Source organism: Otolemur garnettii, unplaced genomic scaffold, assembly GCF_000181295.1.
Source record: "Otolemur garnettii isolate 467f Iridium unplaced genomic scaffold, OtoGar3 scaffold00004, whole genome shotgun sequence".
NCBI classification, from domain to species: Eukaryota; Metazoa; Chordata; class Mammalia; order Primates; family Galagidae; genus Otolemur; species Otolemur garnettii.
Genome location: NW_003852399.1, coordinates 38,649,208 through 38,662,268, shown reverse-complemented (window position 1 = coordinate 38,662,268; position 13,061 = coordinate 38,649,208). Strand labels below are relative to the sequence as shown.

At 43.4% G+C, this 13,061-nt stretch overlaps 2 protein-coding genes across 3 annotated transcripts in view; one reads left to right on the top strand and one right to left on the bottom strand.

Moving 5' to 3' along the window:
- Nucleotides 1-3,711, bottom strand: part of RMDN1 (regulator of microtubule dynamics 1) — a 33,359-nt gene extending 29,648 nt beyond the window's left edge. Inside the window, exon 1 of the mRNA XM_012810498.2 lies at nt 3,499-3,711. Coding sequence (XP_012665952.1) covers nt 3,499-3,627 — 129 coding nt within the window. The 5' untranslated portion in view covers nt 3,628-3,711. The remainder of the gene's footprint in view (nt 1-3,498) is intronic.
- A 5,348-nt stretch (nt 3,712-9,059) lies between these two features.
- Nucleotides 9,060-13,061, top strand: part of CPNE3 (copine 3) — a 49,173-nt gene continuing 45,171 nt past the window's right edge. For both annotated transcript variants that reach the window (XM_003782501.3, XM_023517582.1), the window contains exon 1: nt 9,060-9,143. The gene's annotated coding sequence lies outside the window, so the exon portion shown is untranslated. The remainder of the gene's footprint in view (nt 9,144-13,061) is intronic.

Here is a 13,061-nt window from a genome sequence, read left to right as displayed (position 1 = left end):
TTCAAAAATGACACATAAAACCCACGGTTTTTAAGTAAATAATGATGATCCCACAATCCCATGCTAGGTATCCACCCAGAAGAAAAAAATAATTTTATCATAAAGACATTTACACTAGATTGTTTGACACAGCTCAATTTACAAACACCAAGTGCGCATCAACCCATGGATAGATTAATGCAGGGAGAATGGAGACTGAAGACCCCATTCTTAGCAAGGGAAAACACCCCAAAAAGGGGGGAAAAAAAATAAGCTGAGCGAGGCAGAATAAAAACAATTTAGCTAGTTTACTCTTAAAGTTACAGGTGAATTACGTGTCTGGGCAGTTTCTGCTTTTACTGTAAGCACGCTGAAGAACAATGGCCACAGCAGAAGCTTGTGTGCAAGGCCTGGGAAGGAACATTAACTAAGCTGACCCCTGCCCAGTCAACAGTCAACAACCTTCCAGAAGCAAATACTCATTGTGGGGATTTGTATAACGGCTAAGGCAGAGATCAAGGGAACAGTCTGAACCCTGAGATATGGGCAGGAGGGCTTCTACTCTAACCAGGGAGGAAAATGCCTCCAGGTGGAGATAAGGGGAAAATTCCTCTTTTCCACTGATTCTTCAAAGGAGGACTAACATCACTACTGTCTGCTCCACAGAGAAACTAGAAAGGGGTCTAATCTTCCCAAGGGATCTGTGTGCATGAGCACAAACAGAAGGCTGCCCCGGTTCCGCATTTCTCAAGGCTGCCCAGAGCCTTAAAGTTAATGCTCATAGATAGAATCAGAACTAACATGCTTACTCACAGAAACAGCTGACGTTTTTGTTCCCTTCCTCAGCTTACTCCCTTGGCTAAGTAAAAAAATAGCCTTCATAAAAACTGGGTGCAATAAGCACTTAGGGCTACTCGCTGAAGCCCCATAGCTAGCAGTGGACCCCTGTGTCCACGCTTTAAAACTCTATTTGGTGTGTTCTGTCCCTTTATCTCTCACTGCTTTTACTTTCATTTTTCCCAGTAGATTGATTACCACTATTTCCACAGGTCTTGACTCCAGGGTGGTATCCCAACAAATTAATAAACTGTGCTATATGTATCCATGGAATACTATTCAGCCATAAAAATGGAGACTATATATCTTTTGTAATAACCTGGATAGAGCTGGAGAACATTCTCTTTAGTAAAGTATCACATGATAAAATAAAATAAAATAAATGAGGCAGGTTGTGGTGACTCATTCCTGTAATTCTAGCACTCTGGGAGTCCAAGGCAGGATGACTGCTTGAGCTCAGGAGTCTGAGACCAGCCTGTGCAAGAGCCAGACTCCATCTCTATTTAAAATAGAAAAAATAACCAGGAGTGGTGGCTGGCTGTAGTCCCAGCTACCCAAGAGGCTCAGGCAAGAAGACTGCTTGAGCTCAGGAGTTAGAGGTTGCACTGAGCTACTGCACTCTATCCAGGGCAACAGAGACTCTGTCTCAAAGAAATAAAATAAAAAATGAATAAATAAATCTATGCAAACAACTCTGGAAGTTAATTTTCATAATTATGGCTAGACTCATTAGACCACTGACAGAAGAACATATGGCTGTCACTCCAGCAATTCCCCCTTTTCTCCACAATGTTTCCCTTTCTGTTGAATCATTCCTGTAAGCATAAAAGCAAGTTATACTATCTTCGTAAGCTGTCATTTCTTTCTTTTGCAAACAAAGTTTCCCCTTGACTGCACATCTCCCTTCACTCTCACTTCCCACTCTTTTCCATAAACTCTTCAAAAAAGTTGTCAGTACTGTCTCTACGTCCCTTCTTTCCATTCTCTCTTAAATTCCTACAAATCACACTTTTATCCCCACAACTCCACTGATGGTATTCAAGTTAATATCACCTAGGATGGTCCTATTTCCTATGATCAATTCTGAATTTTAATCTTACTTAACCAATCAACACCATTTGCCAGCTGTTTACATCTTCCCTTTAAAAATAATCATAAATGGGTTTAAAATTTTTAAAAACACCTTTACTGAGATACAGCTAACATAAACTAAATATGCCTAAAGAAAACATTCAAGAATGGACATGGCAATAGGAATATATGTGCCATAATAAATTATATCCATATTCAAGGAGGTAAAAGGAGAGGGTTTTTTTTTTTGTTGTTTGTTTGTTTTTGAGACAGTCTCACTTTGTTGCCCTTGGTAGAGTGCCATGGCATCATACAGCAACTTTAAACTCTTAGGCTCAAGAGATTCTCTTGCCTCAGTTTTTCATTTTTAGTAGAGATAGGGTCTCACTCTTGCTCAGGCTGGTCTCAAACTCATGAGCTCAAGCCATTCACCTGCCTTGGCCTTCCATAGTGCTAGGATTACAGGCGTGAGCCACTGCACCTGACCAAGACAAAAGTTTTTAAAGAAAAAGTCAGGAAAATGACATAATTATACTGAGATAATTAATTATTCTTGACTACAACAATAACCAAGATGATGCCAGTCCAAGGTTAACCAAGCTGATGCTCTTGCAGTTTTTTTATGTAAAGTTGCAAAGGCCTTTATGATAGGTTATAGTTTTTGCTGTCTTCTGTAATAGTTCTTATTATCAATACCTGTGTATGAGAACTCTCCTTTCATAGCCTTCAAGCTTTGTATGTAACCCATTTTTTAATTATTTTTTTTAAAAACAGGATATCATGTCTGGGAGCCATAGCTCATGCCTCTAATCCTACTACTCTGGGAGGCCAAGGCAGCTGGATTGCCTTAGTACATAGGTTTGAGACCAGCCTGAGCAAGGGAGAGACTCCACCTCTAAAAATAGCCAGGCTATTGTTTCCGTTGTGGCAGACACCCGTAGTCCCAACTACTTGGGGAGGCTGAGGCAGGAGAATCACTTGAGCCAAGAGTTTGAGGCTGCTGTGATGATGCCACAGCACTCTACCAAGGGCAATGAAGTGAGATTCTGTCTCAAAAAAAAGACAGGCTGGGGTGGCACCTGTGGCTCAATGGAATAGGGCGCTGGCCCCATATGCCGGAGGTGGTGGGTTCAAACCCAGCCTCGGCCAAAAAAAAAAGACAGGCTGTCACTGCCGGCTAAGCTGGAGTACAATGGAACAATCATACCTCACTGTAACCTTGAACTCCTGGCTCAAGTAATCCTCCTGTTTCTACCTACTAAGTTACTGGGACTTCAGGCATGTGCCACCTTCCTGGCTAATTTTTTTTTAATTTTTTACTTATTATTTTTTTTGAGACAGAGTCTCCGTCCACTGTCCAGGCTAAAGTGCAGGACTGTAGACCGGTCTACAGCTTCCCGAGGAAGGCACACTCCACTTCTTCCGACCCCACACCAACCTGCAGAGAGGGCGCTAGCGAAAGGGAAGGACCGGTCCAGTCACCGGGAGGCTCCGGGACCTCGTCACTGTCCCTCCGCTAGGCGGCGCGAGGCTGGCCAGGCTGGAGAAGGGAGCGCCTGAACCCACCCCACTCGGCACGGGACGAAGCGGGAGCCAGCGCGGCCATGGTACCTCAGAGCCGTGGAATCGCCCGGGGCCGCCTTGTCCGCGGCTGCTGGAAGTCCCCGTGCGGAGCCGAAAGCCCAGGGCGGCTCTGCGTCTCAAGGGAAGGAGGCGCCGCAGTCCGACGGCCAGCGCCATGACCTACAACTCAACGGGCTGGCGCCTCCCGTTTTCGGGCGGCTACGAGTCTGTGCGGTTCCCGGTCCTTCCCACAACCGCTTCCGGGCCAACCCTCCTCTGCCCCACGGCTTCCGGTCCCCGGGTTAGGGGCGAAAAGTCCCCGGATTGGGTAGGACTGGGCCGACCTTCCGCGCACGTGTCCCTGGACCCGGACGGTGAGGGAGTTGTTATGCTGCCTCTGACAGTCCTGCGGCCTGTTTCGGCTCCGCCGTCCCGGACTCTTTCTTGGTTTTGGTACGAGGGTAGATTTTCAGAGCAGAATTGAAAGGTCAGAAGCAGACCCAAGCATATGTGTATGCAAGAAAAAGGAAGTGTTATTTATAATTCTCTTCTGTCTTCAAAGTCGGGTGAATCCTAGAGCATCCCTTTTTGGAAATAAGTGTGTGGAAGAATCAAACTGCCCGGCGCAAAGAAGGGAAAGGCAAAGATCGGGAGACTAGAAATTCAGGAAAAGAAAAAAAGCCGGAGAAGAGGAAAAAATAATGCAAAGGGCAAAGTGGACTTAGAGGGAAGAGGCCTCTTTACAGGACATTGATGCCTTTGTATGCTAGGGGATCTGTGGTTAAAAAGGAAAAAAAACAAAAACAAAAAAACTAGTCTAGGCTGGGCGGGTGGCTCATCCCTGTAATCCTAGCACTCCAGGAGGCTGAGGCGAGGAGATTGCTTGAGCTCAGGAGTTGGAGGCCAGGCGCCTGTAGTCCCATCTACTCAGGAGGCAAGAGAATCGCCTAAGCCCAAGAGCTGGAGGTTGCTGTGAGCTGTGACTGCACAGCACTCTACCCAGGGCGACAAAGTGAGACTTTGTCTCTTAAAAAAAAAAAAAGAAAAAGTGAGACCCTGTCTCTACTAAAAATAGAAAACATTAGCTAGGGAGTTGTGGTGGTTGTCTGTAGTTTCAGCTTGTGTGTGTGTGTGTGGCAGGAGAACTGCTTGAGCTCAGGATTTTGAGGTTGCTGTGAGCTAGGCTAACTCGAAGGTGCTCTAAGCTGGGACCAGAGTGAGAGTCCATCTCAAACAAAAAACCAACCTAACCTGCTCACCCCTAAAAATCTTGAATAAATGTGATTTTTCTCACTGGAATAGAGTGAAGCAAGGAAGGGAATGAAGAGGTTTTGAATCCTACTTCGGGACTGATGTGGTTCACAGGCTGCAAATAAGAGTACCTGTTATGTGGATTATATGAAAAATTCTATGGGCAATAAGGGGAGGTAGTTACAGCTTTAAAAAATTAGGTTCGGCTCGGCGCCTATAGCTCAACCGGCTAAGGCGCCAGCCACGTACACCTAAGGTGGTGGGTTCGAATCCCCAGCCCGGACCCGCCAAACAACAATGACGGCTGCAACCAAAAAATAGCCGGGCGTTGTGGCGGGCGCCTGTGGTCCCAGCTACTTGGGAGGCAGAAGCAGGAGACTCGCTTGAGCCCAGGAGTTGGAGGTTGCTATGAGCTGTAATGCCACGGCACTCTACCCAGGGGGACAGCTTGAGGCTCTGTCTCAAAAAAAAAAAAAAAAAAAAATTAGGTTCATTTCTATAGTACTTGTATTACTACACTTTTATTTCATTTAATCTTCCCAACTATCTTGTTGGTATCCGGGTTAAGAAATGAGGGAACTGTAACTGGAAGAGATTTATTAGCTTAAGCAAGGATACACCACTAATAGGTATAGCTAGAACAATGGGATCCACGACTCTGAATCCAGTGTTCCTTTTACTGTATGATTGCTGCTTCCACCTCTTACCATACTTCTTCAGGATTTACAAAATCTATGGAAAGGTTTCCCAACTTCTTCTGAAGTTTAGTCTTTTCCCTTAGAACCACCTTTATCTTAGTTAACATATGTCTACTGGTGACTGCCTCAATATTGCTAAGTAATATTTTATATACCACTGGATACTATGATAATATTAAAATTGACTTTCTGATGTTTCTGCTAGAGTGGATTTTTAAATTTTTTCATTTTGAACAAAATTTAATTCCTGAAAATGTTACAGGAATTCTCACATACTCCTCAACTAGATTTAGCCACTGTTAATGTTTTCTCACATTTGCTTCAGCTTTCTTCTTATGTATTACATATAATATGTATATTTTATTCCCATTATTATTTTCTATTGTTGAAACTTTTGAGAGACGTGTACAGCTATCATGACTTTTCACTCTTAGAGACAAAAAACTTTCTTTTTTTTTTTTAGACAGAATCTCACTATTTTGCCCTCAGTAGAGTGCTGTGGTGTCACAGCTTGCAGCAACCTCAAACTCTCTGGCTTAAGTAATTCTCTTGCCTTAGCCTCCCAAGTAGCTGGGACTACAGGTGCCCACCATAAGGCCAGGCTGTTTTTTGTTGCAGTTGTCATTGCTGTTTAGCAGGCCCAGGCAGGGTTTGAAGTCACCTGCTTTGGTGTATGTGGCTGGTGCCCTAACCACTGAGCTATAAGCACTGAGCCACAAAAACATTCTCTTATTTAGTCTTAGTATAATTATCAGACTCAGGAAATTGAAATTGATAGAATCTGTTGACACCCAAAGAGGTTTATTTGCCACTGTGCAAGAGGAAGCCATACTCAGAAACATCAGGGTTTACAGGAAAGAAAGAGTTTATTCTGCATAATACTACCTGGGGAGATGAGGAATTTCTCAAACTTGCCTTCCCCAAAATTTGGGAGACGAGTTTTCAACATGGTGTTGGTGAGCAGAGAATTTGGCAATCAGGGTTCTGCTAAGTTTAGGGCAGAACTATTAGTCCTTCCAGATGGGCCTCTGGCCTGGGTAGGTCAGCCAGTCCACTGAAGGGTAGAAGAGGGTTCTTCGATCAGGAGTTAGAAGACCAGATGAATCAGTTCCTTAGTATGGGCTGCCAGTCTAGGTGGGTCAGACAATCCACGTGTATGCAGAATATGGAAGATATCTCAAAAACTACCCCTAGGTTTCAAATATGTTATTATTACCTGTGGAGAAAGCTAAGAATCTTTGTGACCACTGTGTGACTCCAGAGTATCAGATAGGGGAACAGTGGCTAATTACTCCCATTATTTTTAGAGAGGCCTATGCCTAATATTAGGTAGGCCCTTACCACAGTTCTCACCTTGCACCCCGTTACTAATTTGTAAGGGCAGTTTCAGTACTATTTTTTGATATACAAATTTTGTAGATTTTCCAATGTTATCTTTATACCAAATATTTTTACCTTAATCAAGATCGAATCTTGATAATATGTTGGGTTTGTTGTGTTTCTTTAACTCTGTAATAGTTCCTCAGCCTTTGTCTTATATAACATCAATATTTTTTATGTATAGCTGCAATGATTTATAGCAGGGTTTCTCAGAGTTCTATTAAACTCTGGTTCTATTAAAATGTAGGTTGGATAATTCTTTGTTGTGGGATTTGCAGGAGGTTTAGCAGTGTTTCTAACCTCTATGTGTTAAATCCCAGGCGCACCTTCATCCAGTTGTGAAAACCGAAGTATCTCCAACACAGCCAAATGTCCCTGGGAGTAGAGTTCTCAGATTTAACAGATACAAATAGAGGACATCCAGTAAAAATTGAACTTCAGAAAGCAATGAATAATTTTTTTAGTATGATATATTCCATGGGGTGAACTTCTACTGGAAAATTGTTTGTTATTTCTCTGAAATTCAAATTTGGCTGGGCATCCTTCATTTTATTTGGCACTCCTACCCAGATTTCCGTGGTTAAGAATAAATAGTTTATAGTGTGTCCATCAATTTGTGTTTGACTGATAGTTTCCTTAGGATTCTTGAGACTCAATTCAGGTCACGCATTTTCGGCAGAGACACTAAGTCATATCCTCTCCACGTCACAACACAAAGCTTCTGATGGGATCTTTCCCTATTAGAGAAATGGGATTTTTTTTTCATTATTTTTTTATTTGAGATTAATATAAGGGTACAAAACACTAGGTTATTTAATTTACAGATGACAGGTAAAAATTAGAATTGTAGTTGTATCCTATACCCAGGGAGTATGCCATATATATATATATATCCATGCATTGTACCCATTGGGTGGAAAGCTACTGAACTCCCTCCCCTTTTCCTCCTTCTGAAGTTTGAGATTTTCTTTCATGTGGGTCTATGATTGATTTTTTTTTTTTTGAGACAGAGTCTCCCTATGTGGCCCTGGATAGAGTGCCGTGGCATCATAGCAACCTTAAACTCTTGGGCTTAATGATTCTCTTGCCTCAGCATCCCAAGTAGCTGGGACTACAGGTCCCCGCCACAACATCGGCTATTTTTTGTTGCAGTTGTCATTGTTATTTAGCAGGGGCTGGGCTCGAACCCGCCAGCTTCGGTGTATGTGGTTGGTGTATTACTTCTTACCTACTGAGCTATGGGTGCCGCCAATTGCATGTTTTTATCCCTTTTACAGATTTAAATGAATTTAAGATGCTAACCTTTTGTCAAGTTTGTGACAAACTTTTTTTTTTTTTTGACACAGAGCCTCAAGCTGTCCCCCTGGGTAGAGTGCCGTGGCATCACAGCTCACAGCAACCTCCAACTCCTGGGCTCAAGCGAGTCTCCTGCCTCAGCCTCCCAAGTAGCTGGGACCACAGGCGCCCACCACAATGCCTGGCTATTTTTTGGTTGCAGCGGTCATTGTTGTTTGGCGGGCCTGGGCTGGATTTGAACCTGCCACCTGAGGTGTATTTGGCTGGCACCTTAGCCACTTGAGCCACAGGCGCCAAGCCGTGACAAACTTTTTTCCCAATGTTTTTGCCTATTGATTTTTGTCCCCATTTCCTTGGACAGAAATTCTGAATTATTAAGCAGTCAAATGCAGCAATGTTTCCCATAGTGGTTTGTTTTTACTGTAGTAGGCTGGTAAGCTGGGTGCTTTGAGGTTATTTAGTACAATCTGTGACTTTAGGCCAGTAGGCCAATTGCTAGCTTCCCAATCTTGTTATTCCACCGCAGTTTTCATTTGTGAAATGGGGACAAATGGGGCACCAAATATGTCACAGACTGTTGTGAGGATTAATGAAATGAAGGATGTTAAACGTCAGTATCCACCTTAAACACGCTAGATATGGTTAAGGACCAGTACGTATTTCACTATTTTCATTTTGAGAGTTTCTCTCCGTTCAGATATGGCCTAAGTTTTCTCAAATATTTTAAATTTTTTATTCTTCATAAATTTATTTTGGTGTACCAAACATCTTTTGTAATACCTAATGTCAATTTTGAGTTTTCGGTTAGCTAGCAACCTCCAAGGCAGAGGAGAAGCGTCTGCCCATCAGCAGCCAGCAGGAGACATAGGGCTACGACTGGGGGGCGGAGCCTCGCGCCGGCTGGAAGTGGGCGGGGCGCGCCTTGGAGCCGCCCCCGGAGCCCCGCCCCGCCCCGCCCCTCTGCCTCTTCTGCCTGGGGTACTTGTGAATCTCAGGCACTGGGGCTGCGCTGTGGAATCTGCTGGTCTGTCCTGCACCAGCCTCGACTGCCACTCCAAAGACGAGCATGTGAGTGTGGGTCTCCCCCTGTTTCTGGGTTGGGACCCCCGCAAGCCACCACCACCACTCTCCCGCCACCCCCCGCCTCCAAGGGTAAGAGGAAAGTCCTGACCTGCAGAATCTGGGCCCGCAGGCTCCGCGCGGCGAGGCCCACTGGGCCCTGGGTTTGGAAGTGCACTCTGGGCTTCGCCGGGCCAGGGATCCGCAGGGCGCGCGTGAGGCTCCCAGGCCACTACGCGATCCCGGGGCTGGCCAGTGCCTTCTGGAGGAGCCCGGGCTTGGGGCTCAGCTCTGGGCGGCCAGGAGTCGCCTGGACCTGGCGCTCGCGCACCTGGAGTGGTGGTGCCCGGGATCCGCCTACTTCCCCTGATGGGGGAGGGTCAGACCTGTGGCCCAGGGAAGAGTGTCGGCCCTGAAATCGCTACAGTGCCCACCCGGGGAGAGTGGTGGGGTCCGCACACCGCTCTCTTGGTGAAGCGAATGCCCAGATGAACGGGGCGCTCTTCACAGCTGCGGAAGAGAAGCTGCCGGTTGGGGTGGGTTGCGAGAAGACGTATCCCAGCAGCTGTTCTTCCTGCTCCAGCTTTGAAATTCTTCTGTCTAGTGTTTTGGGTGCACTACACCAGGGGTGTGGAGGAAGTGGTGTGGCATTTCTTTGCAGTGCCGGAACCTCTCGGGGACGAGCAAATCGACCATTAATGTGCTGAATGATCATCTACAATTTTTGCTTGTTCTTCGTGTTATTTTTTTCCTGGCTCCCTCTACAACGGGCAACCAAATGGAAGGAAAAGCGGAATTGGATATAGCAATCATTGATTACAGTGTCCCACAATAACTCTGCTGGGCAGTTTTTATATATGCTAGCCTATACTCACAGCCACATCCTGAAGGGGTACTGTTATTCTGTTTTATACTCCAGGAATTTCAGGTTGAATAACTCACCAAATCACACAAGTGGTAAATGGTAGCGGTAAGGTTGGAACTCAGATCTGTATGATTTTGGAGCATAGGCCTTGTGGCTCAATGTGAAAGAACATTATTATTTGGGATAAGACGGATGCTTAGGTTTCAAGTTTGTGCTTTGAGGTTTGCTAGCTGTGTGACCTTGGGCAGAATACTTAACCTTTTAGGGCCTTGTTCCTGCATTTATAAAATGGAGATAAAATCTCTTATGTCACAGCTGTATGAGGATTAAATAAGACCATAACTGTAAAATACTTAGCAACGCGGCTGGCACATGGTTAGTGATAAACTATGTTTAGCTACATTCATTCTGCTGTTGTCATTAATTAGGGTCAGCAAATTCCAGCTCTGAGTGCTGCCAGCTAGAGCCAAAAAACCTTGTACAGGTCTATCATAGTTAGAGGGAAACTGCAAAGGACAGGAAAAGAAAAGGGACCTGAAAACAGGTGCCATGTATAATGGCAATCGTGGTGACACCAGTGGATGTCTTAGGCATTCATCTCTGGTACCTGGGGACTCTTTTTGCCTTTGGGGGCATTTGTCAATAGGTGATTCATTTAGCTTATGAATTGGAAAAATGCATCTGACGTTGGGCTGAAAATTTTCACCCTCTGGAATTGGACCATGCTGAGGCTCTCTGGACTTCAGTAGGTGTTGAACAAAAGAATTCTTTGCCCTTAAGGTTTGCGTAATGACCACATACCTCTCCTAATTTTGCCTATAGCTGTGAATACCTTATGGACAGTGCTTTTCATTTCCACATAAATTTAAGGAAACTTAACTGTCGCACATTTTAGAACACTTTATTTTTTATAGACTCTTTACAGTGCTATCACTACTGCCCTGACTATTTCCCTTAGAGCACTGGTTCAGATACCCAGTTTATACTGTGCCCCAGCTATTATCAATTCTTGGAATAGTTTTCTACATAGTTGTCCTTGCTCTCAGTTTCCCCAAGAAAAATAGAAGAAAATACTACATATTAATTTGAGTAAATCATGTTGAAATGTCCTGTTACCAAATGGGTATATTATGTATAGTTCCTGTGAAAATCAGCAAAGCAACAGTGTGGTCACAATATGCATTGTCATCAGGCTACTTCAATTTTCCGAGCTTTTAGTTTACCCTGCCTTTAGCCTTTACGGTGATAGTGGATACATGTTAAAGCAGATCTGTGCAACTGAAAACAGGAACTTGTCTGTCCACGTTTTATCTCTTTAGGGTTCAGAATTAAAAAAAAAAAAAAAAAGTGAAAAATCAAAACAAATGTTTCTTGATGGTGTTGTCAAAATGTTTATAAAATATCTAAAATTGCACCCCACCTTCAGGACTTATTCCCCTTCCCTGCTTTATTTTACTCTTTAGAACTTACTGCCACCTAACGTACTATATTTTACTTATTTTTCTTTATTGTTGTCTGCCTCCCTGTGGTGTAACTGATTCCTTGAGGGCAGAGATGTTTGTTTTGTTCATTCTTGGCTCCCAGCACCTTAGAATAGCTTCTGACACACAGTAGGCAATCTATAAATACAGCATTTTTTGAATGAGCTTTGAATGAATGAATAGAATTATAAACCTGCTCATGATTGGGAAATAGAAAGAAAGGGGTTTACCAGCAAGTGAAAAAACAGCCGAAATGTTTGTGCTAGGCAACCACGAGTGGAATAGTCTTGAAATCAGGAAATGTATAAACATCTCTGCATAGACTTTTTGCACCGTATACAAACTTTTAAACCTTCAAAACCCAGTGATTGTGTTTGTTGCAGGTTTGAACTAAAGGTTTGAAGCTACATTTTATATCATCGTTCACCATGAACTAGAAAGGAGCACATAAGGACAAAATGCGAAATGCCTGTCTTGCCCAATTAAACATTATACATGTCCCACTAAGAAGAGGAGGAAGGCAGGCAGGTTTTGGAAAGCAGGCAGTCAGAGCTGGGCCATAGAGGATACTAGGGCAGGTGAGAAGTTCAAAATCTAGACACTTCCAAAAGATGGAAAGTTCTTAAAATACTCTGAGGGGAACGAGAACCCCAAGGGACTTTAGTCTCCGTAGGTTGATGAGCCTTAATATAATAATATTCAACCTGCCTGCTGCACAGCTGGCCAGCAGCTTTACTGAGTCCTTATAATTTCAAAACTTTTCAGCTGAGCAGTTGGGATTCAGGTACGGAAGGCAGCTTAGATTTTTATCCAGAGTAAAAGATGATTCACTTTATACTGTATAGCCATCTTTGCCAACGTGCATGTTTCATAAAGTGAGGCAATACTGAGGTGTTGTCACTGCTTCTAACTTTTATTCATATCTTACTACATGAACTGTGATGGACTGTTCATTTCGTAGGTTTGAGAATATAATCAGTGATATTTCTAAAATAAGGGATTAGAAAAGCAGTATAACTTGAAACACATGTTAAGTAACTTTGTAACCTGCCATGAATCATGGAATGGAACAATATATCTTCAGGATTTTCTAGAGAAATTTAAAGAAGGAAACTTAGTTGATTGATTACTTTGTAGTAATAAGAACAAAGTAATACATTTTATTTTTAGAGTGACTGTGAACTTTTTGGTATTCAGTCCTGCTTTCTCTAATTCTGCATGCCCTAGTATCAGTAGTTGTATTTAGATTTAGATTTTGTTGAGGACAGTTCAAGAATACAGAAACATCTTAGGAGTGGCCAAAAGCTGATTCCTTTTGCTGGCATGTTATATGCTGAGAGCTTAATAATAAGAGATTCCATGGATCCTAATAAAACTAATTTCCTTATTCTCCATCTACCTGTTAGTCTGGGCCCTGTGCTTTGTTGTTTATTCATGTCATCTGAGAACTTAGTAAAAATTTCAAGCAAAGATAACTAGCAGGAAAGTATCCAGCTATATAATTTTTTCACAGACAGCTTTTTCCATAGTGAGAGATGGAGACCGAGTTGGTAAAACTTTATCCTTTTTCTTTCTTTCTTT